General features: G+C 40.7%; 1 protein-coding gene across 2 annotated transcripts in view; it reads right to left on the bottom strand.

Moving 5' to 3' along the window:
- Positions 1-4,105: 4,105 nt before the first annotated feature.
- Positions 4,106-26,227, bottom strand: part of LGR5 (leucine rich repeat containing G protein-coupled receptor 5) — a 123,093-nt gene continuing 100,971 nt past the window's right edge. The window contains exons 8-18 of one of the 2 annotated variants that reach the window (XM_004752432.3): positions 25,042-25,113; positions 21,261-21,332; positions 21,042-21,110; positions 20,830-20,901; positions 17,323-17,388; positions 16,338-16,409; positions 12,374-12,445; positions 11,289-11,414; positions 10,046-10,191; positions 8,392-8,475; positions 4,106-6,840 (exon numbers count right to left, since the gene is read on the bottom strand). In XM_004752432.3, coding sequence (XP_004752489.1) covers positions 5,753-6,840; positions 8,392-8,475; positions 10,046-10,191; positions 11,289-11,414; positions 12,374-12,445; positions 16,338-16,409; positions 17,323-17,388; positions 20,830-20,901; positions 21,042-21,110; positions 21,261-21,332; positions 25,042-25,113 — 1,939 coding nt within the window. In that variant the 3' untranslated portion in view covers positions 4,106-5,752. The remainder of the gene's footprint in view (positions 6,841-8,391; positions 8,476-10,045; positions 10,192-11,288; positions 11,415-12,373; positions 12,446-16,337; positions 16,410-17,322; positions 17,389-20,829; positions 20,902-21,041; positions 21,111-21,260; positions 21,333-25,041; positions 25,114-26,227) is intronic. The other variant, XM_045073077.1, reaches the window with a different exon arrangement.

Genomic DNA, 26,227 nt, shown 5'->3' with positions numbered 1-26,227 from the left:
GACTCGATCCCAGGACTCTGAGATCATGACCTGAGCCGAAGGCAGCGGCTTAACCCACTGAGCCACCCAGGCGCCCCCAGGTGGTTACCTTCTGACAAACTTCCTACAAATGGGATGTTTCAAAGCCACCTCCTAGAGTTCAATTAATTTGCTAGAGCAGTTCATGGGACATAGAGGAACATTTTACCTAGGTTACCAGTTTATTATAAAAGGATATAACTCAGTAGCAGCCAGATGGAAGAGATACATACAGCAAAATATGGGGAAAGGCACTTCTTCCATGCCTTCTCCATGGGAGCCACTCTCCCCAAATCTCCATGTGTTCACCAACCTGGAAGCTCTCTGAATCCCATCCTTTTGGATTTTCATGGAAGCTTCATTACATAGACACGATTGATTAAATCATTGGCCATTGGTGGTTGAACTCAATCTCTAGTCCCCTCCCCTCCCAGGAGATCAAGGGCAGGGTCAGGGCTTGGGGTAGGGGATAGAAGGGGGTGGGAGGGTGGGGGGAGTACACAGAAAGCTCCAACCCTCTAATCACAGGGTTGGCTCCCCTGGCAATCAGCTTCCATCCTTAGGTGACCTAGGGATCTCCCCAAAGTCATTCATTAACATAGAAACTCACACCTACATGGTTTTCATCACTTGGGAAATTCCAAGGGTTTTAAGAACTCTGTCGGGAATGGGGAACAAGAACAAATACATATTTCTTATTATAAATCATAATACCACACTTTCCAAGAATTCATCTAAAACATTGAGAATTGGTTAGTTAACCATTATTTAATCTAGCTTCTCATTTAATGTAATAGACTTTCTTTGGTACCCAAGACATCTGATGAAGTGAATCTTCCTTAGGTTAAGCCCAATTCTGTCTCCCTGAATAATCTGCCAATTGGTCTTTCTTCTCTAAAAAAGTAATTTGGTTCATCCTGTGACAGCCTTTCAATTGCTATTAAATGAAGCCCAAATTTTAATCATAGCTCCTCATTTTTGATCTTAGGGATTCGCTTCTCACTCTGACTCTCAGTTTATCTACAGAATAGCAAGTCCTGCTTTGCTTATGTCATAGGGCCATTAGGAAAGGGGGAAAAGACAGCAATCATTTATTAAACATCTGCTCCATTCCAGGTGCTGCGATGAGAGATTTAATACACTGAGCTATTAATACTTCCAGTCATATGAGGCTGATGATATTTTCTCATTTGAGTGAGAACAAAGTAGAGGCTAAGAAAAATTAAATATTTTGCCCAATTATAATACAAGTAGTAATAGAAGTAGGATTTGAATGCAGGTTTGACTAGTGGCAAATCCCTGGGCTTAACCATTCTATTTGGACTGCTATGACTTGGTACTTAAGAAAGCACTTAATAAATTTCAATTATTCAGAATTTTCAAGTGTCTTCTTGAGCTTTCTTTTCTCTGGGGGAAACATTCTCAGGCTTTTCTTTTTAAAGATTTTATTTTTAAGTTCTCTCTACACAGTACAATGTGGGGCTCAAACTTACAAGCCCAACCAAGGTCAAAAGTTGCATGCTCTACCTATGGAACTGGCCGGGCACCCCTGTTCTTAATTTGATGAGCTATCATTTCCCTATCCCATATCATTAGATTCCCTGTCCTCATGGATTAGGATGGTTTTTTGTTTTGTTTCCTTTCTTTCTTTTTTGTGAAAACAAGAGGTAGTACTGACTGCAGGTTTTTAACATTCTACTTAAAATGTAGTAAGAAAGGGAATTCATGTCTTAATGTGGCTAGAGTTGGAAAACCCAGGTTGCACAATGCTTCTCCAGCGTATCACATTCATTTTCTTCTATTTTCTTCATCCAGACAAGCTAAAGCTTTGTTATCAACCTCCCCAACAAGCTTCGAGGATCAGACATGCTGGAACTTGGGTTTGAGATGAATGAGTCAGTGTCGATTCTGAGTCCAGCATCTTTAGAAATGTTCATAAAGGGGGTCACTAAAATGGGGTATGGTTACAGAGCCTGACTTGCAAGGAAATGCCACCCAAACCTAACTATATTTTCGGGCCTCTGAGACCTAAGAAAGAAAATTGTTAGTGTTTAGTGGCTTGGAGGGGAATGGTCTCTTTCATCTACATAGTTCAACTGTAAAATACAATTTCCAAATACTGAAGAGCATGAATGAAGCCAGTGGGATCACAGGGAGCCCCGTCTATTTCTTGGGGACTTATTCTTTTGTTGGCGAAGGGGCCCCTGAGCTACATGTAGTGATAAGATAAAGAAAAAGAGCAAGACACTTATTTTTTTCAGTTGTTGAAGCTTTTCAGGTTCTAAATAAGCAGGCTGTTGCTAATTTTATTACTTTTTACTACCTTGTTTTTCCACTTTTGGCCAAAACAAAATGATGCTTTCTGTTTTGTATGAGAATGATTCTCTCTAGTAACCATTCTAAGAAAAAATTATGTGCAGTAACAGCCACCTAATATATTTGTATATTAAAATGTCATCTAACATGATTTGTTGTGGGCGACATAGGAAGAGGAAAACTAAAGATGATGAGTTTTTCTGATGGAACTAGTTGAATGCTAAAGCAAAGGTAACTCCTTTTTGAATAGTATTTTAGTTTAAAGGTGCCTTTCCAGAGAGAACCTTTCTTAAGCTCTGTGTCGCAAATAACATGCTAGTCACTCCTGCCACGCTCTTCAAGCTTCCTTTCCTCCATTCATGTTTCTGTCACGTATTTCCTTGTGTAGATTTGCTTATTGTCTCTCTCTCCTTCACGAGTGCAAATTCCAGACCATGTTTTGCATAGAAACCCCCAAGTATAGAACACTGCCTGTATACGAGGCACATAGTATTTGTTGAATGAATGAATGAATCCATTTTGAAAACGTAAAGTTAACCACTTACTCTAGGCTAGCCCACCAGTTTACAGTCTTTTGGTTTTTGTTTTCGTTGTTCTGTCTGTTGAGCTTATTATAGCCTTTCTTCTCACTGTAGGTTTGTTTATTATTGGATGTAATTCCAGCCGTTCTGACTTACTGTAATACAGTGCAGAGCATTGATCAGACACTTAACAAAGCAGTGTTTGCTGTGAGGTGTATTATAACCAGGTTTTGCTAATAAAGGAATAGAGTTTGTGGATTTTTAAAGAAATGCATTAAAGTGGATTTTTTCCCCCTTTAAAAAAGTTACATCACTGACTTGTGCTTTCTTGAGTGGGATAGAAAGAGGTGGGCTGTCAGGACTCGTTCCTAACTTTAGGTACCCAAAAGCAAGTATGTTGAGAAGGAGGACTGAGATCCATTGTTCTAGAAGCAACTTTTGTATCCACTATCTGGGGTCAGAGGAAGGAGATCGTGTTAGAGCCCTTGTTTCAGCTGAAGACAAACCAAGGGCGGCCAGCACAGTAGACATCCTGGGATGCCTACTGTGCTTAACTCGGTTAGGTTGAAGCATATGGTTCTAGCTGATGAGTGGGTGATGATCTCAGTGCCAGCTACCCTGAGGGTGCTCAGTAAGTATGGGTCCTCTTAACAATAATGCTGGGCCTCCAACCAGACTTGACAGTTTCATTTTGTGACCTGTATGGGGACAGCAGGAATCACTGCTGAAGCTGCGAGGGTTTGGCACAAGATGTTAGGAAAATCATTTCTTTTCTTATGTTTTGGGGGATGGGAACTGAAGGGGAACTGCATTTCTTTGTGCCCTGAGAATTGCATATCCTTAGAAAACTTCGTTTTGGCCTTGACATGGTCATGAAATATGGTTTTGTTAAAGGAAGAATTTATAGAAAACTCATGTTCATGTTGAATAATTTTAAGATTGATTTGTTATTTATGTATTTCTTTCTAGTTGCAGAGTTTTTTTTCTTTTTATGTTGCAAAAGAAATAGGTTCTGGCTATGAAATCCAAACCCTCACTGGGGACAATAAACTTTACCAAGTCATTTGCATTGACAAAATGGCTTATTAGTCCTACTTAACACAATCCAGGAGTTGGTAAAGATATTTTGGTTTGTTCTTGTGACGTGTTTACTTCTTATGGTAAGTCCAAAGTACCTAAAATATTGAGGTGAAAATACTTCAACAGCAAATGTACTTATACATTAGAAATAAAAAACACTTAGGAGACCATATATTTGCCTGTGGGCTCAAAAAGAGCTGAAGATACTTTGTTTTATAGTCACACATTTTATTACAAATTTCTTTTATTTTGTACCCAATAGAAAAGCAAGTTTGGAATCTATTTACAAGTACTATACATTTACACATATTATATACAGTTAATGAATTTAAAGAAAATGGGCGGAGAAACACAATATATACGGAAGAATATGCCACTGTACATGGTTTATTATCATGGTCCTTAGTGTTACTGAATCTTTATTGTAGTAATAAATACAGTTCTATATTTACACATCTTATAAAACATCTCATAAATGTATTTTTTTCAATTCCAAGTTAAAACATCTGATCAAAATAAACATGCTTATATAAAAATAAATCTACCTAACAGTCTTTTGATTTGGATGTACTGAAGCTAATGTAGTATAATAGAAGATACAAATTAATCCTTTGACCTTTAGTATTTAATAATTTTGCTTCTTAAAATACTTAACACATGTATTACATATGGAATAAGCACAGAAGTCATGTTCCTGACATCACGTGGGTTGGTCCAGAGACAACACAGCTAAAACCAAGCTAAATAAACAGGATATGTTACCAAATCCCTGTTGAGTCCAAAGTGGTTTCAGACACTGTTGCTAGAACTACTAGAGATACACATGTGTGAAGTGATTATGCCTGTGCATTTAATTTATGTCGGTCTGCATTTGATCATTTCCTAAAGATGCACATTAGTTTGAATCGACTGAAAAGACCTCCTGCAAGAAGTGTGCACTCACCTGAAAACAACACAACAACAACAACAAAACAAACAAACAAACAAACAAACCCCAAAACCTCCCAGGTTGCTCACCATCTTTTCTAGGTATATCCATTGCCAGCAACGGACTTTTCTTCTGAGTGCTGGACAGCAAGGAGTTAACAATGAATTAGACAAAGCAAACTTCACTTCTACATGATTGCCTTCATGCCAATTTAAGAGTTTAAGTTTATTTTCCTTTCAAAATACTTGTAGGCAGTTTTACTTCACTGAAGTGGAACCATCTCATGCTGGTACATAAAAATCTGGCATGTCTAGAAAGGATGTGAATCTAACTAGGAATGCCCTACATTATCCATTCAGGAGGGGACTGGTGACTGGAAGGATCCTTTGTGAGGAAAGGTGAAGGAAGGCTAAAACATCCACATGGTCATTAAAATGAAATCCTACTGGTCACAGCCTCAACTTCGTCATGTAGGCCATTTAGAACCCTATTTTCCAAACATCTCACCATTTTTTTAAGGGGTTTTCAGGTTTAAAACCTCTTTTGTAAGTGAGTAGTTCTGCCTCTCTCCCCAAATAATTAGATTGGTGAGTTGAAAAAGAATCCGGTTGAAATCATGGAGAATCTTTTTTTGAACATTTCAAATCTGTTTTTTAAAAATCTGGGCATACCTAAATAGTGTGACTGATCTCTTATATCTGAATGAGTTATACAAGCAGCAGTTAGACTTACTTTTCACTCTCCAGTATCAACAGGTTTTCAGCTTTTTCCACACTGAGAGATACCAAAAACAAAGTTTCCACCAGTCATTCTTAGTTATTGCTCTGATGTTCCCACTCTCATGTTTTTGGGTTTTCAATGTTTAAAAACTTTTTCTCCCACAGGTGATTTAGAGACATGGGACAAATGCCACAGATGAAAGGTGACAGCTTTCGGTCACCGGGTAAGCTGGTGGTGACACGGAATTGGAAGGCAGGTCGTAGGCGATGCTGGCGCTGGTGAAGGTTACCAAGGCTTGGGTTGAGTCACAGGACTGCTTCTCGACATCATCAGAGTTAACAGACATCAGGCTTGGGTTTCTCGATCTGGTCCAGAAGTGGGATTGTTTTCCCAGGCTCCCCAGATCTTCCTTAAAATGGGGATTGAAGAGGATGTAGAGAAGGGGATTGAGGCAGGCAGGAAGCGGGACAATCACCAGGAGGATAAACTTAATTACTTCAGGGCTGATAAAGGTGAGGTTTAGTAAGGAGGAGAAGGACAGGAAGGCCACGGGACAGTAAAGGATACAGTTGGTGAAGAGCAAGAGAGCAATGTGCTTCACCATAGAACAGTCCCACATGTTCTCTAGGTCTCCCTTTTCCAAATTGCAGTAGAGCTTGGTGTAGGCAATGGTCATCACCAGGAAGCAAAGAGAGTTGAGCAAGACAAGCGCAACCATGTAGCCCGTGGTGCTGGGATCGCCAAAGGGCAGGGGGAGGCAGAGCGGGGAGGCGCTGAACTCACTGCCCCCTAGCAGCGGAACTGTGGCGATGGTCAAGGCCAGCACCGCGCAGAGCAGAATGACTGCTTTCAGACAGGAGAAAGGAGTTTTCCTTTCAAATTTTGTAGAGCATCTCACAGAGAAGCCACGCTCCAGGGCCGCCAGAGTGAGCAGGAAAACAGATGATTCCGAAGCAAAAATGGACAAAAACCCGACGACTTGACAACCGACCCCCTGTTCCCACCACGCCCCATGCTGGGCAAAGCTGCCAAAAGTGAACGCGTCCACACCCGCCAGCACAGCGCTGGAGACCCCCATGAGCATGTTCACAGCTGCTATTAACCCAATTAACAGTTTTATGGAGGAAATGTACAGAGGGGCTCTGAACACGGTCGAGGTCACCAAGGCATTGCAAGTAAGCGCCAAAATGGCGATGGTCCACACTCCAATTCTGATCAGCCAACTGCCAAACAGGTACTCACAGAGTTTGAAGGGGCCTAGAAGTCCAAGGAAGAAAAAGACTGGGTATCAAATCAGGCTTCACAACTTCTGCCACATTACCTTTTTGTTTCTCTTCTTAGGATGCCGAGAGAAAGGCCAGTCACAGCCAGAGTAGCACACAGTTCCCCTGTGGAGTGTTCTACTTTCTTTAACTACTGTGAAAACATGAACAGCAGGTGCTCATGTTTTGAACCTAAACACACAGAAATGGAGATGGGGAATTTCAATCACTTGATTATGTTCCCCCAAATACAGTGGAGTTGGGGCCAGGTGAAAAGCCAGATCTCCTGGGCTTTTCATTATGTAGTTTTTCAGAATGCTTCAAAAATGTTGTGGAAGCAGAAAAAGAAAATCCCAGGGAAATACTCCATAATATTAGAAGGGGAAGTATGGGTACGATGAGAGTGCATTTCATGGAAATTTCATCTTAGGTTTGATGTTTGAGAGTAACAGAATCCTACTGCTGAAAATAAAGTATCAACCCTTCTCCGCTGCCTTCCACCCTGCACCCAACTCCCATGCCCCGAGCTGGCCCATCCTGTTGCTGGGAATGGGACAATTACATGAAGTCAGTCTACACCTTTTTACTTGTCTGTATAAACAATTATTTGCTTTAATCAAATAGCTATTTAGGAAAGAGGAAATTTTATTTTATTTTAAGATTTTATTTATTTGACAGACAGAGATCACAAGTAGGCAGAGAGGCAGGCAGAGAGGGAGAGAAGAGGAAGCCGGCTCGCCGCTGAGCAGAGAGCCACCCAGGTGCCCCGGAAATTTTAAAAAATAAATGATTACATGAAGCAAGACTTCTATGTACTAGTTAAGGCTAGATTGCTGATATCATTTAAAAATTGCCTATAAAGGGGCTCCTGGGTGGCTCAGTGGGTTAAAGCTTCTGCCTTCGGCTCAGGTCATGATCCTGGGGTCCTGGGATCAAGCCCTGCATCAGGCTCTCTGCTCAGCGGGGAGCCTGCTTCCCCCTCTCTCTCTGCCTGCTTGTGATCTCTGTCTGTCAAGTAAAGGAATAAAATCTTTTAAAAAAATTGCCTATATAAGGGATCTGGGTAGCCCCATTGGTTAACTGGACTCATGGTTTTGGCTCAAGTCATGACCTCAAGGTCATGGGATAGAGCCCTGAGTCATCAACGTCGCTCAGCAGGGAGTCTGCTCGAGAATCTTTCCCTCCCCATCTGTTCCTCGAGAACTCCCCATCCCCCCACCCACAGCCTGTGCATGCTCCCCCACTCAGGTAAATAAAAAATTAAAAATAAATACATAAACACATAAATAAAATCTTTTAAAAAACTGCATGTGCTTGATTGGTTCTTCAGTTTTCATTAATCTTAATCGAGTCTTTCACAGAAACCCTGTCTATGAGGGGGGGACCAACTCTAGAGAATGGACATTTCTATTTTAAAGGTCCCCACAGGGAGGGATATAAGAGCCTCAAAGGCAGCACAGATTTTGCTTTGAAGGGTGACCAGTATGTCACTGATGGCCTCAGAGTCAGCGTGCGTCCGGACAGCCCAATTGTGCACCCTTCTCACCTGGGGAAGGTGAACACTGCACCGAATGAAGGACTTTCAGGTCTTCCTCAAAGTCCAGCAGGAAATCTTCAAGATCCCGCTCATCTGCAGGAATGAGAGGCCCTGGAATGAGGTTCTGTCTCTCCTTCCTGGGGATCACATCCCAGGACCACATCCTCAAGACATGAAAGGTCACAAAGGGAACTGAAGCCCAGACGTGCCACTTTTTCTTGAGCTCTGGCTTTCTGGCAATGTATTATAAAGTTGCTTTTGGATGTTCTACTTGAGCCACTATGTGACATAGTATTCCAGATGAAGTGGGGGTGAGGAAGGGTAACCCCAGGCTCCGGGCCATAACACTTTAGCTCTCTTATTCTGTCCTTGTTCCCTGCAGCTCAGGATGGTCCCAAATTGCACTGACCTAAGCTGGAGAGAGGCTGTGGGCCTCTCTTTATCCAATTTTCTAGCTTAGATAGCTAGAGAGCCCAGGTTCTGGGCTGTGTTCTCTGAGCACGAGAAGAAGAGTAAGTTTCTATCTTTCCTGGAGATTCTGCTTAACAAAGCACAAATCAAGTTACCGCTTAGTGCTCAGTGTAGCACCTATTTATGAAACAGGAGTTTAGTGACCTAACATACAGAATTACTGCCCGTAAAAAACATGAATTCCCCGAAGAACTTTGTCTTTCTTGTCCATTATGTTCCTCCTGGTCCATAGTAGGTACTAATTTTTTTTTTTTTCCCTGAGTGAATGAGTATAGTAGAAATTAACATGGATGAAGCAGCGAGAGCAAAAACTAAGGGAAAAACAAGAGCCAGATACATGCTGTGACCTCAAACAAAAAAGCCAAAGCTAACATATCAGCTCTTGAAACTCATGTGTGTACATACAGAGATGGTAAGTTAACAGTCAGACAGACAGAATCACACTTGCCTGGGAATCAACAAATCATTAGGGCCCAAAGGAAGAGAAGCCAGTCTGCTTAGACTTTGTGCAAACTTGCAGGGTTGGCAGGGAAAGGCAACTGGGGGCTGCCATGGCGTCTCCTCATTACCACAGGTGTGGTTTCAGGGGCATTGCTGTCAGTTTAAGTAAGGTCTTACTTCAAGGAAAGCCAAGTGCTTTACAGACATTATCTCATTTCACCTTCCTGACAGATACCTCTATGGAGGGTGGGGTGGGAGGAGTGAATGTTTTAGAATTAGTTGGATGAGAATTGGGATTCTTCAGCCCTTCTGCAGACATACGGAAGCATCTAAATGCCTGTACTGGCTACTCCTCTCAGGTCCTAAGACTAAAAGAGGATTTTGTCTTCTGGAGAAAACCACTCAGAAACACGTTTTTTTAAAAAAAGATATCCATAAGGATGAGGCCCTTTTTAAAAGCTTATGGAAATATTAACATCAATATTAAGAATTACCCCTGAGGACAATCTATGCCACGGGGGATTGAATTGTAAATAAAAGTATGAAGGAATCACTTACGGAAAAGATGAACTTTTAGAACGAACCCTAAGGGATATTTCTCTTTCTCTGGGAGTCTTTAAGTAGTGAGATTGATGGCCATCTTGCTGGGGCTGGTTACATAGGGACTTGTCTGGAGTTCAGATGACTTGTTTGATGACTTTTCAAGACCCTTCTAGATACAATATCGTCACTGTGACATAGCAAGTCTTACCTTGAACTTGAAACATTCCAGCATCTTTCTTATGCAGGTCATCTGTACTGCTGTTGTCCTCTTTATTCCACTGATTAGATATTTTATAGACATTCTCACACACTCCAAATGCACAACACTGGTAAGCATAAGGCATTTCTATAACCCTTTAAATGAACGAAATCAAACAAAAAACACATACTTAAAGACACAGGTTGTTGAAGGTAGTGTTCATGTTTTTTCACTCAATAATTCTGTCTTTGGATCTTAGCCTTAATTAAGAAACTAAAGTATTAACTGTGCACAAAGGTGTTCATTACTGTACTATTTATAGTAACAATGGAGTTGCCATGAAATGCTGATAATTGCTGAGGTTGAGTGATGCATATATTATATTATTTTCTCTACTTTCGTGCTTGAAAATTTCCATAATAGGGAAGTTAAAAAAATGACTGCTAGGAAAATTGTAGCACCATTAAAAAGTGCTTATGGTATGACATAATGTAAAGTAATGAAAACATGATGTAAGTTCGTATATGTACCATAGTTCTAATGATTAAAAATACACTGGAAACAAAGTCTAAAAGGAAATAAAATAAAAAGTTGTTTAGGGGGTATTTTTAGATTTTTACTCTCTTTTACTTTCCAAACTCTCTTTTGGGGTTATGGTTTTAAAAGTATATGGAATGTCCTGTGGTTTAAAAAATACATATACATATGTATATACCCATACACATACCTACATGCATATATATGTATATACACACACACACATATATATACACACACACACACATATATATACATATATATGTATATATATACACATATATTTTTAATAGTAATAAGCATAACAGATTTTAAAGAGCATTACTTCCTCAAAGAAATATGAATTTAGTACATTTTATTAGAACATATAACAAGCTAGATAAAATTAAAAACGTAAGCAGTTTTTAACTATAATAATATTATCACGTTATTTAATTACGTGTCCTAGTTTATCTCATGGATCAATGGTTTTCAAACTCTTCCCGTGAACACTAGGATTCTGGAGGAATCTTTGAGGAAGAAAGGAAATGTGATCAGGAAGACAAAGTCTCCCCCTTCAGGGTTTGTCGTTACAATGCCCTAGGGGTGGGGGACTTGAGGGCATGAAATGCAATTCAAGAGTCCCATGACCTCATAAATTTTGAAAACTACTATAACACGTCTATTATTTCGCATGACCACAAATGTATCTTATTAGTTTTAATGACAAACTCACTTGAGTTCTGGAAAGTTTTCAGATGATATCAAGCTCTGTAAGGCATGATTTCCTGTTAATTTTAAGTGAGTTAAACCATGTAACCCCGTTACAGGAAAAGACGACAGGCGGTTGGAGGATAGGTCCCTGTAAAACATCAAACAACAATTGGCTTTTGGTCTGTGTTTGCAGAAAGCATCGATGTTTAAAAAAAAAAGGCAACCTTTTAGGTTTAGCTTCTGATCATTTTACGACTTAAAATCAGAATTGCAGCGGAGACTTGTTTCAATCACATCCAAATTGTAATTTCTACATTCAGCTTCATTTTGCCAGGTGGGGACATCAAAAATCAGTGGAAGGAGGTGCTGAAGCTAATTTAAAAAGTGATATTGAATGGATTAAGTTGGGCAGGAGGGGGAAGACGCTGTCGGGTTTATTCTCTTTCCTCCCCTTAACTCTGTCTGACCAGCAAATTCTCCTTTGACAAGGGAGAGGGAGAGGAAGGTGTAAGATGCAGAGGGGAGGTGGCATGGGGTGGGGGACAGGACAGCAAAGTTTTCTCTCAGGATGGCAAATATGAAATGAAAATGCTTGGAACTGAAATGACATCTTATTCTACCCCACCTGATTGCTCAGCTAAAATGGAAAATTTCACCTCAATAACCAGAACCAGCTGTCACCCAGATCTTCAATTACACTTGTCAGCCCCCCGCCACCCCCTGTGGCCATGGAAGGGCGGGGTATGGGGGGGCTCCTCTCTGGTCTGACTCAGCTCCAATGTCCAGAGCACTAACGGCCGGGCAATTCATGCACTTCAGCAAAACCAACATTTAAAAAAAATTTTTTATAAACATATAATATATTTTTATCTCCAGGGGTACAGGTCTGTGAATCGCCAGGTGTACACACTTCACAGCACTCACCATAGCACATACCCTCCCCAATGTCCATAACCCCACCCCCCTCTTCCAACCCCCCTCCCCCCAGCAACCCTCAGTTTGTTTTGTGAGATTAAGAGTCACTTATGAAAACCAACATTTTTGATGAATTTAGGTGGCCCCCCAATTATTTAAAATATGCCATAAACAAGTCACGAAAATACTCACAGCTTTCTTAGAGATGGCAAAGTGGAAAACGCATTGGGATGAATGATGGCAATTTTGTTCCAGGCTAAATTCCTATTAAAAAAATAATAATGAGGCAAGTGAGAAGATTACATATTTAAAAAAAAAAAAAGATTGTGTGAAGTTTTACCACATATATTCCTTAAAACTTAACTTCCATTCAGGACATAGCAATAAACTTATCAAATCAGCTTTCAGATAAAGGTATTAGTATTATCTGAAAGGTATTTTTCAGATAAAGGTTGTTTTAAAACAAGTTTGATTTAAAGAGGGAACTTTAAATCAAACTTGTTTTAAAACAATCAAGGAAAAATCATGCAAGTGGATATTTTAGATTTTATTCTCTGCTAAAATGTTGACTAAAACATGACCGTGAAATTTTATAGGGGCACTTCTGAGATGAGCAGAGGTGGAGGAGGAGTTAAGACGCAGGACTTCCGAGGGTCCTCCTCTGACGAACTGGAAGTGGGTAAAATGTCCTGCATATGTAATGAAACTCAAAAATGCTTTCTGTACATTGTCGGGTAGGTCAGGCCGCAAGAGAAACACTGAGAAGTATTAAAGAAAAAATCCCCAGTAAAGGAGATGCACACTTAAATTCTTAACTGCAAAATAAATAAAAAAGCGGCTAATATGTTGAAAATAAAATCCTTTAATAACAAAGAAAACCTACAATCTACGGAGAAATAAGATTAACTCAACACACACACACACACACAGAGACACACACACACACACACTGAAATGTAGATGATTCAGCAAGAATAGGACTTCCACATCTCACAAAAGGTGCAATGAACTTAAAATTTGTCCTTTCAGAATACCTGACTAATAAATGTAATGGAAGTATAGACAACTGAGGAAATTGAAAGGAATTTGGGTCACCTTTTCTCTAGCACAGAGGAGTGATTTATTTAGGATACTGGGCCTCCTGAGTTACCTTGGATAAATGGTTTTCACAGAATATTTATATTCTCATTTGAAAGGCTCCCTACACTGGATGAAACTGGAAGTTTTTTATTTTGATCCCTCACAGATCCCAGGACAGAAAACAGTTTTGGCTAACAAGGGGAGGAAATGGCAGGGAAGGAGTGAGGAAGCTCCAAACGGGGATTCAGTAAATTGAGTGAGGAGGCTGTCTCCTCCTGAGCTGCTCCTAACGTCTCTGTCCCTCGAGGGGAGCAGGTCCTACCACCTGTCCAAGTCTCTGGTGGCTTCAGCTGGAACATGGGTGCCCCCCAGTGAGCCTCACAGAGCAAAATATCAGGAATGCAGGCTGAGTCTGGTCATGGGTCCCTATAGCACTTTGGCGAGTTTTCGAGTAAATATGGGAGAATTTGTATGTTCAAAGGACTGTAATTCCTCTCCTGCTTGTACACCTGTGTGCTGGAGTCCTCCCAGCAGCCCCCGAGGAGCCATTTCTGCTCTCCAGCTCTGTTCCGTGCCTGGGGCTGACCCTGCAGGTGGCTCCCGCCTGGTCGCAGCTGGATTCCCAGTGGAAGCCCAGGAGAGAGAACTTAGGCACTGGTCCTCCTTCTCTGCTTGGGAATCTTGTCTCTGGTGGCAGCTACACACTTTTTCAACCGCGGCCTCCCTTCTCTGTGTCTCTGTAGCCTCAGCCTTGGCCACATGGTTGGTTTCTGCCTACCCATGCCTCACTTGCTCTCATAACCGTCAGCACAACTCTAAGAGGTGGGTGTTGTCATTAGCCCCATTTTACTGGTGAGGAGTGACGCACAGAGCAGTAAGGAACTTGCTCCAAATCACAGAATCATCTCAGGAGCTGGGATTCGAACTCGAGCTGACTGACATCAGAGTCCCTATCTTTTGCTCAGAACATGTTCGAAATTCTTAAGTAAATAATGAGAGAGCCACTGCACTAGACCCTCAGGGTGGGGGGGATGATAAAAATGTTCTTGTCATTTTTGGGTAGGGCAGTGCCGAGGGTTGAGTCCTGCGGCAGGGAGTGTGCAAAATGCATCAGAGTGGCATGGGCTCATGGCAGGAGATCTTGTTCTTATAAGCGCCCAGGCAGGGGGACGTCGAGAGTGGGGAGGAACCCAATGGGCAGCGAGAACACGGGAGCTAACCACCATATGTCAGAGGCCTAGGAACGCGTGTGTGAGAGTCAGGAGGTTGTACTATGAGGTTGGTGTCAGATTTGTTTTTTTTTTTAAAGATTTTATTTATTTATTTGATGCAGAGAGAGATCACAAGTAGGCAGAGAGGCAGGCAGAGAGAGAGGAAGGGAAGCAGGCTCCCCGCTGAGCAGACAGCCCCATGCGGGACTCGATCCCAGGACCCTGGGATCATGACCTGAGCTGAAGGCAGAGGCCCTAACCCACTGAGCCACCCAGGCACCCCTGGAGTCAGATTGTGAAGTTCGGTGCTGGGAAGTCTAGTCTCAAACTTGAAGACAATAGGAGACTAACGAGATTCTTGAAGCAGGGAAGCACCATGATTAGATTTCTGTTTGAGAAAGATTCTCTTCAGAGAATGGGATGAGTGAGTGGAGGAATCAGGGAGACTCAGACATGGAGCCTTCTGGGTCTGTGTCTCATTCTTCTGGTGTCGTTAGAGGTCAGTCTTTCATTTTGTGTGTATATGAAAAAAATATATATAGATATTTCTGGTGAAAACATTTAAGTTCTACTCTCTTAGCAAATTTCAATGACATAATAGAGTATTATCAACTATATCAGCCTTTTACAGGGAAACTGACTTCTGGAAACAGCCAGAACTCCAACTGGGTGAAAAAGTCAGGTAATGAAGTTAGGTAATGTATTTTTGTTTTACATTTACTAAAAAAAAGTAGAAGAACTTCATAAGCTGATACCAAAAATAAGGAAAGGGCAATATATTTAAATTCAGAACAAGGTAGTTTTCAAGGTAAGTTTTTAGGAGGAGATGATTCTTAAGGGTAAATTTAAAATGTTTTGAAGAGTGGTATTATTTTACTATGATATAGTCTCTTAAGTATTAAGAAAAACTTTAAGGAGTGCCTGTGTGGCTCAGTCAGTTAAGCACCAATGCTTGATTCTGGCTCAGGTCATGATCTCAGGGTCGTGGCACTGAGCCCTGCCTTGGGCTCTACGCTCAGTGGGAAGTCTGCTTGAGATTCTTTCTCCCTCTCCCTCTGCCCCTCCCACCCCTCTGTCTCTCAAATAAATAAATAAATCTTAAAAGAAAAGAAAAGAAAAGAAAAACTTTAGGAAAAGAGTAGTATTGAACAACATATACCAGAGTTTAAGCATTACATACTGTCATCATTCATCAAAATTACATTGAAATTTGGTTTCAAGATGAAAAAGATCTGTCACAGAAAACAATCTGTTATCAAGTTTTTTTTTTTTTTAAATTTATGGCTGGTATATGGTGTTTTCACTCATAAAATGGAACTAGATACCATATTTACAATTCTTAGTCATCTGATCGACAGAAGCCTTTTTCAGGGCGTCTGTGCTCAAACCTTAGTGTATTTGTTAAAATGGCGATCGTCAGGATCCAACTCAGAGATTCTAACTGATGAAGCCCGTGAGGACCCGAAGCCAGCATTCCTTGCAGTGGCCCCCAGAGGATTCGTAAGCTCTCTGAGACACGGACTGAGAACCGCTGACCCAGGAAAAACGAACGGGCAGGAAGTATTGTGCAGTCGTCCCATTTCTGTGTGGAAAACGATCCCTACCCATTCCAGGCTGCTGACAGAAACATGTTTCATAGGCAAGTCAACAGCTTGGCCTCCTTCTTTATCCAAATTCCGTGTCAGAGAGCAGATGGCAAATTTACTACTTTTGAATATATTCCCGAAAATCACCATGAGCGAGAGATTTGCCTTTTCACAGCAAAAACAGGCACACAGGTTCAACAGTACCCGTATACAGCAGAAAGAAAATACCAGGGAAGAGAGTGCTCTGTGCAGGGGAAGGCGCTGGGAGGCAGTACTCACAGAGTTCGGAGGCTAAGCAACTGCTGGAAAGTGTCAACTTTAATTTCATAGATTTCATTATGTCGCAGGTCTCTGAAATGACAGAGTTCCAAAGATTGGTTTCAAAGATTAGTCTTCAGAGATCTTGTACAGAGGGATTACCTGCCCTCAATCAAAGGAACACATGAAGTGTGACTACCAAGTGACTGATGAAAAATTTTTTGTTTTGCTTAAAGAAGAACATTCCAATTTATATACTGGAGTGTTGCCTCTCTTTTGAAGCAACAAGTTCCTCTGGGTGGGCGTAAGACTGTATTCCGAATGTCAGCCTCGTTCAGTCACCTGGCTCTGCCTTCCGGGCCCTTCTAGAATTCTCTGAGGGTGTTCAAGACTGTCAAATCCTTACCTTTTAAAAACAGATTTGCCTTTCTTTTTCTCTCTTAATCACCCAAAGGCATTCAAAGAAAAACGAAGTGGGAAAAGATAGATGGTTAATATCGTTTTGATCAAAACCAAAGTATGACTTTAAAGCAGTAAGACTCATGTTTTGTGGAGGCAATTTTAAGAAAGGAATGTTCAAATGTTTCCTGCCTAAGTGTCATCAACGGCATCTCGAATATCAAGAACACGGTACCCCCTCTAAGGATGGCTGCTGTGAAACAAACAAACCCCTCCCATATTTACAAGTAACACTCCTCATTGGATATGTAAGTTTAGAAAAATCCCCAAAGCTCCAGTAACACTGAAGTTCTATTAGAACACCAAGTTTGGGGTGGAAAAAGCACAACAAATGCTTCAGTGACAGTACAGTGCATAGTAAAATAATATTATCTATGTTTCCCAGCTCAATAGCCATCGTACACAGTCACACTTTGTGTGTATGAGAAGGGAAAGCACCAAATGTCTCCCCAGTGAACCACGGGGGCAAGCAAACCAGTGACCCCTGGAAATGTGAGTTTTGGCTCTTGTTTTTTGTTAAGTGACTTAGAGACTCTGATAGACATACATTTTCTGAAGCTTTTGGCAGACTGAAAAACTGGGTAAATCTTCCAGCAGGTTGTAAGATAGATCTCTGGAAAACAGAAGGTACAAAAGGGAAAATCTGTTACATATTAATCCTAAGGAAACATGCTTTGCTCTCCTTTCCCCTCCAAGATGATATATCTCCCAAAGGCAGACTCTGAATGTTTCCCCAGCCCCGACATGGAGCAGGTATTCGCAGGCATTATTGGATTAAGCATAGATCCAAACATTTACTGAAATGTAGCTGTTGTGCTTCTTTAATTGATTTAAATAATTTACTTAGTGAATTTATTTATATTTTGTTAGTGATGATCTCCAATGTCCTAGCTATTATCTCACTGAAATGAGTACAAATTAAATTAAATAATTGTGCCTCTCTAAGAGCTGCTATATCTCTACAGCTAAGAGAATCATTGTTGGTTCTTTTCTAATCAACTAAAAAAAAAAAAAAAAAAAACCAACAACAATTCAAAACATAGCACTAACTTTGAAATCAATCACGGCAAGGGGGAAAAAAAAATCTAAGAAAGTCTTCAGCCAAAACTCAACAAATTACAGAATAACAAAAACATCTGGACATATTTATAGTATAATATAACTAATCTAAAACAAGCCATGGTAATTTGCAGAAAGCTTAAAAAAAGAAAGCTGGTAGATAAAGTAACATAGATACTTAAAAAAATATCTTGTCTCATGTTTAAAAAGTTATCAGCTAATCAGCTAACAACACACTTTCATGCCTGATTCTAATTCTTAAAACCAGATCACTACTATGCAACTGGAAAATCCATACCGCTTTCTAAGAGGCTTTTAAATTATTTTGTTCTTGTCATTGAGCACTCCATTCTACATTTTTTGAATGAATGGAATTTATATAGAAAGACAGTTCATTTACTACACATATATAATGTCGATGAAGCTGTTTGCAAACACAAATTTGTAGTTTATACTAGAGGCTTGAAAGACTAAACCAAACCAAACCAAACCAAACCAAACCAAAAACGAAAAAACCCCAAACCATACCCCACACCTGGGCACAAATATACCTGGTCAACAAAATGGTGTGAATTTTTTAAAAAAGAGTGTATGTGAGAAAATGGACATACATATCGTCACAGCTGGTAATAATTTGGTTCACTTGTTCTCACAGACTGCAAGGAGACAAATCCTTCTGTGTACCTCTTAGTAGAAGATACAGAACACCTTCGACACAAAGACAGAGGGGCACTTGTGCCTACTTTCTACCTAGTGATTTTCATTGCTACTTTCTACCTAGTGATTTTCATTTCATTTCATTCATCAAGCACTTCTTAAATATAGACACCATGTTTACAGCTTTCCCTAAATTATTTCATTGAATGCTTGTGGTCACCTTATGAGTAAGACACTGATTATCATCATACGATGTGAAATAATTTTCTTCAGATCACCAGCTACTTAGTGGGGATATTGGATTCCCAATATCATTCCCATGAAAGTGAAGAACCTGGGGCACAATTTCAACAGTGAAGTTTCCCCATGTAACAGGCACTCCGTGGATGATTCAGTCAAAGGGGGTTGGGGGGTGGGGAGCTCACAGATCTGTGCATCCAGAACATAAATTAGATTGTAGTAGAGCTTGGCACTCCGAGTTCTACTCTCAACTTCAACTGATTCTTCATCTTGGTTGATACACTGGCCAAACATTGTGCCTTTTTTCAGTTCTCTCTTTAAAGGAGAAGATACTCGTTCTGCTGAACTGGCATGGTGTCGTGAAGAACAAATCGAAGTTAGAGGTTGAAGGGCTTTGAAACTGACAAGCTCCTGTGGTTAATGTATCTGTGTTCTTTCAGACCTTTCAAGTTTCAAATGGAGAAAAGAAGAGCTTGAAGAGAGAGTAATGGTCCAAGGGAAGTGAGAAAGAAGTTGATAAGAGCTAACGCTGCCTGAGAGTTTACAATGTTCCAGGTGTGTGTATAAGCGTTTGACATGTAGTAACTCACTTAATCCTCATGATGATCCTCTGGAGGAAGTGGCTGTATCTCTATTTTATAGATTGGGAGATGGAGCCCCAGAGGGGATAAATAACTTGCTCAAGGTATCTTGCTGGTATATAGGGAGACTAGATTTGAACCAGAAACACAGACCCCCAGAGCCTTTGCTCTTAACCAATTTGCCAGTCAGCCTCCATTTATGCAGTTCTAGCTCTGGCTGGTTTACCATTTTCCATGTCACATATTGGAGACAGATGCAGTTTAAATACTGGCTTCTTATGTACTGGTCACAGCATGTGAAATCCTAGTCATGTCATCAAGCCAGTTTCCTCGAAGAATGAAGATAATTATACCTGGACGTGGTAGGTGGAATTCTAAGACGGTGCCCAAGATTTCTCCCACCTGGTATACATCCACTTTCTTCTGGTTATCCAATCAAACTGCCTGTATTTGAATTTGGACTCTGCTACTTTCTTGCAGCGTGACTTCTAAAAATGTACTTCACTTCCGTAATTCTCAGTTTTCCCATCTGTATCCACACCTCAGAGGGCAATGTAGAGTGAAGAAGAGACTTACTCCATATTCCCCCCCTGCCTCTATGCATGAATGACTGACCCCGAGGCTCTCATGGGGTGTTCGTACAACCCCATATACTGAACAACTGAAGTCTGAAGTGGCCAGGGTGCTGGGGATGGAAGGAAGCAGAATTATTGTGGCAGACATTCCCATCCTTCCACTTAACACTCGTAGTGCTGCTTGTAGTTCTGCCATGAGGTGAAGCCTGTCGTGAAAGTACAGGCATTCAACTGACACAGATGTCTCCCATGAGAGAACGGAGCCATGGCCAGAGACTAAGGGTTCATTGATTAAGTTGCCACAATGCATGAGAGGACGATAATACGGTTGGGAGTTGAGGGAGAAGGCTGCAAATGGAAGGTCAAAACAAGGCTCTGCTCTTCAAATCCCTATAAGCTACTTTTCAGAAAGGAAAAGGCAGAGGGAAAAAAAAAAGCTTGAAGTCACTAGAATTCACATATGCAAGCATTTGAACCACTAGTTGGAAACATTACAACATGGCACCTACCAACTATACCAGAAGAAGGGTCACCTTTGTCAAGATCTGTATGGGTCTGATAACTTAATTTTTTGTTTTGGCAACCATATTGGGTTTTTGATTCATTACGTAATTTTTTTCTGCTCTGGAAAGCCTTGAGGGGGGAAACGAAGCTATCTAGGCTTGTTCATATCCTTTTTCTGACAGGAAACGTGTGCCAGTTGAAACTCTAACGGGAGACTGATTGGACCTTGGGAACAAAGGGTACGCTGCCACCATTACCAGGGTCACATCGGAGAGCCACTTCCCCGGCCCACGGGGGCTAGGGAGCACCGACCTTTTGTAGCCCTACAAGGAAAAAAACTTTCTCCCCTTTTCAAGGATTATTGAAAGAACGCCTGCCATTTCGCTCTTAAATGGAAGTTGCCTGTTTACGCAACGTCACTGCCTTCCTGATACGCACAGCACTTGCAGATTAGGTAACTGATCACAGGCGGTTTGAGGAAGAGATGAGATCTGGGCTCCAGTTAAAGTCCTGTTGAAATACAAACCAGACATAATTCTTTTATTCAGGCATCATACAGTACATATTTTTATTCACTGGCTTTAAGATTGGTCAGGCTTCTAGGGCAGTGCGTGTTCTGGGCAAAGTCAAGAGCCTATTCAAGTACTTACAGACTCTCCAGGCTCGCAGTTCCAGTTAAATCAGGAAATACAGTTATTTGTGAGGCACCATTCAGAGTCCTAGAAGGAGGGGTACATGAGTACTATTGGAAGAAGATTCCAGAAAGGGGTCATTTTCGTGCCATTTTCAAAGCACTTTAACTTAAAATATTCATTTGGTTTATACAGGACCCCTGCAAGGGGAAATGGATCTGTAAGAGAAAAACCTACAGTGTCCTTAGTTCAGGTAAATGTTGAAAAGCAGATCTTCCAACAAGCTGGATGGGGTTGTCATAGAAATGTCTGAAAAAAATCCAAACACCACTGTCTTAGTATAAAAGCTCAAGGACAAATGAATACCTGTTCAAAATTCCAACAAATACATTAAATGTATGTAATCTTGATTGTACTATATTGTATAATATTCCTGGTTACTTGGTAAAACACGAAAGAAATGTTTTGACTCCCGAGGAGACTTTAAAAAAAAAAAAAAGGATTTTATTTATTTTTTTGTCAGAGAGAGAGATGGGGGCAGGGTGGAGGGATAGCAGGCAGAGGGAAAAGCAGGCTCCTCGCTGAGCAAGGAGCCCAACACGGCACTTCATCCCAGGACTGTGGGATCCTGACCTGAGCCAAAGGCAGATGCCTAACCAACTGAGCCACCCAGGTGCCCCAGGAGGAGACTTCCGGTAAGAAATCCATACTATATAAAAATGAAAATTTTTTTGACAGCAAGGCAGATATAAGATATAAGATATAAGAACAGATACTAAGGAGAAAAGCAAGTGAACAGATTGTAGGTATATCTAAAAAGCTTCCTCTGCCTTCAACATCTGTGGCATATCCATCAAGTGGCAAAAAGGTAATTCAAGGTCCTGGCAATTGCATCATTAAATAAATAAAGAAAGATGAAGTTCTACAGGTACACATGAAGGTTAGATCCTTGAGTCAAATCTTATCATAACATACATGAAGGACTCTTCCAATTAGTTGAGAGGAAATTTGCTATTTTGCTTTTTTGGTAACATTAGATTTCTAAAAAAGTTAAATACTGCTTTAAATGATGAGGTATTATTAGAACTTAAATATTTTGTTTTACAGATCTTTTCAATGGAATGGTATTTGAACTGTCTGGTCAATGAAGCCCTTCAAATAGTTCTTAGTGGAGAAGACATCCCAGTTCACTGAAATTCAACAAATACTTATTGGTGTTACTGCACTCAAAGTATGAGACTAGGGACTGTGGGGGTTCATAGACTGAGTCATTAAGGAAGCCATCATTACGATCTCTTACATGCCTGACATTATGCTAGATTCTGGGAGTTTGAAGAAGATGGACACAATGTCCCCGCCCTAAAGAAGCTTGGAATCAGTTGGGATAGAACAAGTGAGTGACAGCCTAACACTTTCTGGCTGATAAAGCTCTTTCACGTATGCAGCTCAATGGACCCACTCAACAGCTTGAAAAGCCCCACAGCTTTTAAATTTTAAATTATCCACAGCACAGATACTTAGATACATTTATCTCATTTTGGGGGGAGGTAAGTAAGGCTCTAATACTTTGGTAAATTCAGTAACTCCCAGAGCTTCACTTTTCTAATTTGTTAAACTGGGATAATAAATCTGAGTTGTAGGTTTCATGTACAAATTAAAAGAGCTCATGCTTGTGTAACATCTGGCTGGGATCTGGATTAGATCCATCATCCATAAAAACCCAAGTCCCCTTCTGTCCTCCTGCCCTCTTCCCTTGGATTAGAACACTGATAAGAGAAAGAGCTAGAGCTAGAATATAGGTCTTATAATTAAAAAATGGAGAGTTTTTCCATAATATCACACTGTCCCTTATCTATGTCATATGCCTGTATGTGTGTGTGTATATATATATATATATATATATATATATATATATATATATAAAATTATGTTCACATACATATATGTATACGTAAGTACACTGGGCAGATAGGAATTCCTATGCTTGTGTATGTAAGTTTCACAAATAAAGAGTTATAGGGTTCTCAGGAAATTTTCTTGTGAGGTCAAGAAAAACTTCATGTAATGTCATTGGAAAGGGGCCCTGGGACACAGAATTTCAATAAGCATCGTGAGAGATGGACTTGTAGGAGCAAAGGCAATACAAAGTTTTGTTCTATGAATACAGGTTAGTCAATCTGGGTTATGGCATCGGGTGGCTGAGGAGAGCTGTGGAGAACTGGTCAGAAGATGAGGCGAGAGGCAACCCTGCATCTCCGTATGATCCACAGCAAGATGTTGACGAGTTGGATGTTCTGCCTCCACCCTCCCGTGACGGAGGCAGGGGATGAGCCTTCCATCGGCAGGAATGCTGAGGCAGTGGCTAGCAGAGGCGGGTGGCAGTGGGCTTGAGAAGCAGTTACGAGGACGACGGGGACCACAGAGGGAGAAATGGAGGCTGGGTGGCCAGTGGGACAGGGGAAGCATTCACAGAAGCTGGGAACTGGGGATCTGCCAGGGGGTGGCAGGGACTGACGAGAGAGAAACAGGCAGAAGCAAGAGGAGGAGAGTTTCAGGGAGAAAATAGCGAATAGCAATAAAATACTGGACAGAAGCACTTATAAATTTGGGGGGCTGTTAGTCCTTTCTCAAGTGGTATTAGCATATCAAAAGAGTGATTAAAAAAAAAGAGAGAGAAAACAAAACCAACCCCAGTCTTGTGGCTCTAAGGAAAAAGAAGCAAAGGCAAAGCAATTTGCCAACTTTTAGTATGTAAATACTCTCTAATGAGGCCTAATGTTTGTTGGCAATAAACTTTAAAACCCTTAGTTTGCCAACATACTGTCAATCTATTTCAGAAACGATGAATGGTATTTTTTTTTTTTTTCAGTTGTCAGGGCTGACTGGGATTCTAGCTCATTTGTGACACTACTACACGGTTCCAGAAAGCCTCTTAATCAAGTTGGCACAGGATGAATATCTGCCAAGAAATGCTCTGACGGTCAAGTTCAACAGTTATCCTTACTCTCCTGCAGATTTGAGACCCCTCCTGCAAGACTTCAGGCCAGTACTGTTCTCCCAGTCTGCCAGGTCTTTTATCGAAGAACATCCTAACACCTGTTTTCATCTTCCGGTGCATCTACATGGGATTGGTTTTCTGTTTGTGCTAAATGTGAGACACATAACTCATTAGTTATATGCCTTAGCTGTAACTCTATTGTGCACTTATAGGGTATATAAACCCTCACATACATCTTTTTAGAATATAAGCATGTTTCTAGAATTACAACTGCGCTTGTAATTATGTAAATGTGACTCAATGCTTGGACTTGATAACAAACAGATACAGAAACCTCACATAAAATGGTAAACCCCCCAAACGCCCACCATCAATGGAGTCGATTGCTGTAAAGGACTCCTATTGGATTATAATAATTTATAGGGGCACCCGGGTGGCGCAGTCAGTTCAGCGTCTGACTCTTAGAATCAGCTCAGGTCCTGATCTCAGGGATTTGAGATCAAGCCTTGCATCAGGCTCTGCACTCAGCGCAGAGTTTGCCTGAGTTCCCTTTTCTCTCTTCCTTTGCCCATCCACCCCTGCGTGCGCGCGCTCTCTCTCTCTCCCACTGAAATAAATAAATCTTTAAAAAAAAATTTATATTTCTAGTATACCTAGGTTCAAGTTCTGAGTGACTGTGACTTTAACAATGATTCTCTAAAAAATCAGTTTTATTCCTTAGAAAATAGAGATAGGCAAAAGTATGTCACAAGAGTACTGTGAAGTGAGACAAGGTCTCTGAAGATATGAAGCATGAGGCAATGCACACTTGTAGGTTCTAGAAAAAAAGAATCTTTTATGTCATTTCAGCAGTCAGCTGAAAGCTGGCAAAACATCTCCATATATGGTTCTCTGTAAAGAATCTTAAATTGACAAAGACAAAACTTGGGAATCTATAGGACATTCATTTTATTATATTTAAAAATGCAATACATATTATATCTCAGGATGGAAAAATCAAAAAGAACTATGGCCACTTACATTGTAATAAGGGAAGGATTGCCTACAAATGCTTTCTCAGGTATTGACTTGATATTGTTGCTGTGAAATCCTCTAGAAAGAGAGGGAAACATTTTTAAAGGAAAATAACCTGTAGGGTAACATTATATAATAGTACTCCCCTCCCGTGGCAGTGATCAACATCTTTGATAGCTAGATGGTAAGATTAAATTCCTCTATGCGTTTTGAAGCTTACGTGCTCTTTAGGAGAAAAAGAAATCACAAGCTGGCCTCTTGAAAGAGGAGTAAAAAAATTGAAAAATAACAGTTGTGCTTTACGGAAGCTTACAAATTTGATGTTATAAAAAGAAAAGCCATCTGTTAATATCCAATAGAACACCACTGTATAACAACTTGACACAGAGGAAACCATCTTTGGAGAGAGGATTATGGTCACTCCTCCTGACCCCATTTGAAGCGAGGAGAAGAGAAAATGGACTTAAGCTGCTGTAAAGGAGAGATTTACGTAATCTCCTTAGGAGGACAAGATTGCCTGAGCTGAAGGAAGGTACTCAGTGAGTCTGTAATAACAAACTGATTCCCCGCTGTCAGTGCTAATGTTGTCTGAGTGGCGGAATGGGTCCCATGTGGGTCGGTGGCTGGATGAGGTGCCTTAGGTCTGCCTGACCATAGACTGTGAGGATTTCCCAGCTAAGCCACAGGTGGGGGCTCCTGAGGGAGACCCCTCCTCAGGTCTTTTGCTTCCAAACAAGCCCTCCTTTAGCTGTGTGTTTCATTTCTCCTGGCTCTATGTTTATTTCCCTTTCCGATTCTTGGAACATTTCTTACATACGTTATTCATATTTTTAGGTACAAAGAAAAGCTAGTTGAATTATAGTATATAAAAGACAATGGATGCAACCTACGAGCTGAAAGTCAGCTTTACTTTAGTACAATTGTGGGTTTTAAAAAAATTAAATATGGTGCACAAGGTATTTAAAGAATATGAAATGATGTGCATGAAAAATCTAGCACGGTACTAGGCACATGCATTTTATTTCTCTAGTCCTAGACTTACACGACCTAGGAAAGTTCTTCAAAATGCTCAGCAAATAAAGGAACTCTGTGACAATTCTCTATAAATATATGAAGTGTGTAGATGTTGGGGGGAATATAGCTTAGGAAAGGAGTATGAGTTAGAGAACTATGTAAATTTTTTCAAATATAC

The sequence above is a fragment of the Mustela putorius genome, unplaced genomic scaffold (genome assembly GCF_011764305.1).
Source record: "Mustela putorius furo isolate JIRA1106 unplaced genomic scaffold, ASM1176430v1.1 tig00537227_pilon_pilon_pilon, whole genome shotgun sequence".
NCBI lineage: Eukaryota > Metazoa > Chordata > Mammalia > Carnivora > Mustelidae > Mustela > Mustela putorius.
Note: the sequence above shows the minus strand (reverse complement) of the source record. Positions and strands in the feature narration are given on the sequence as shown.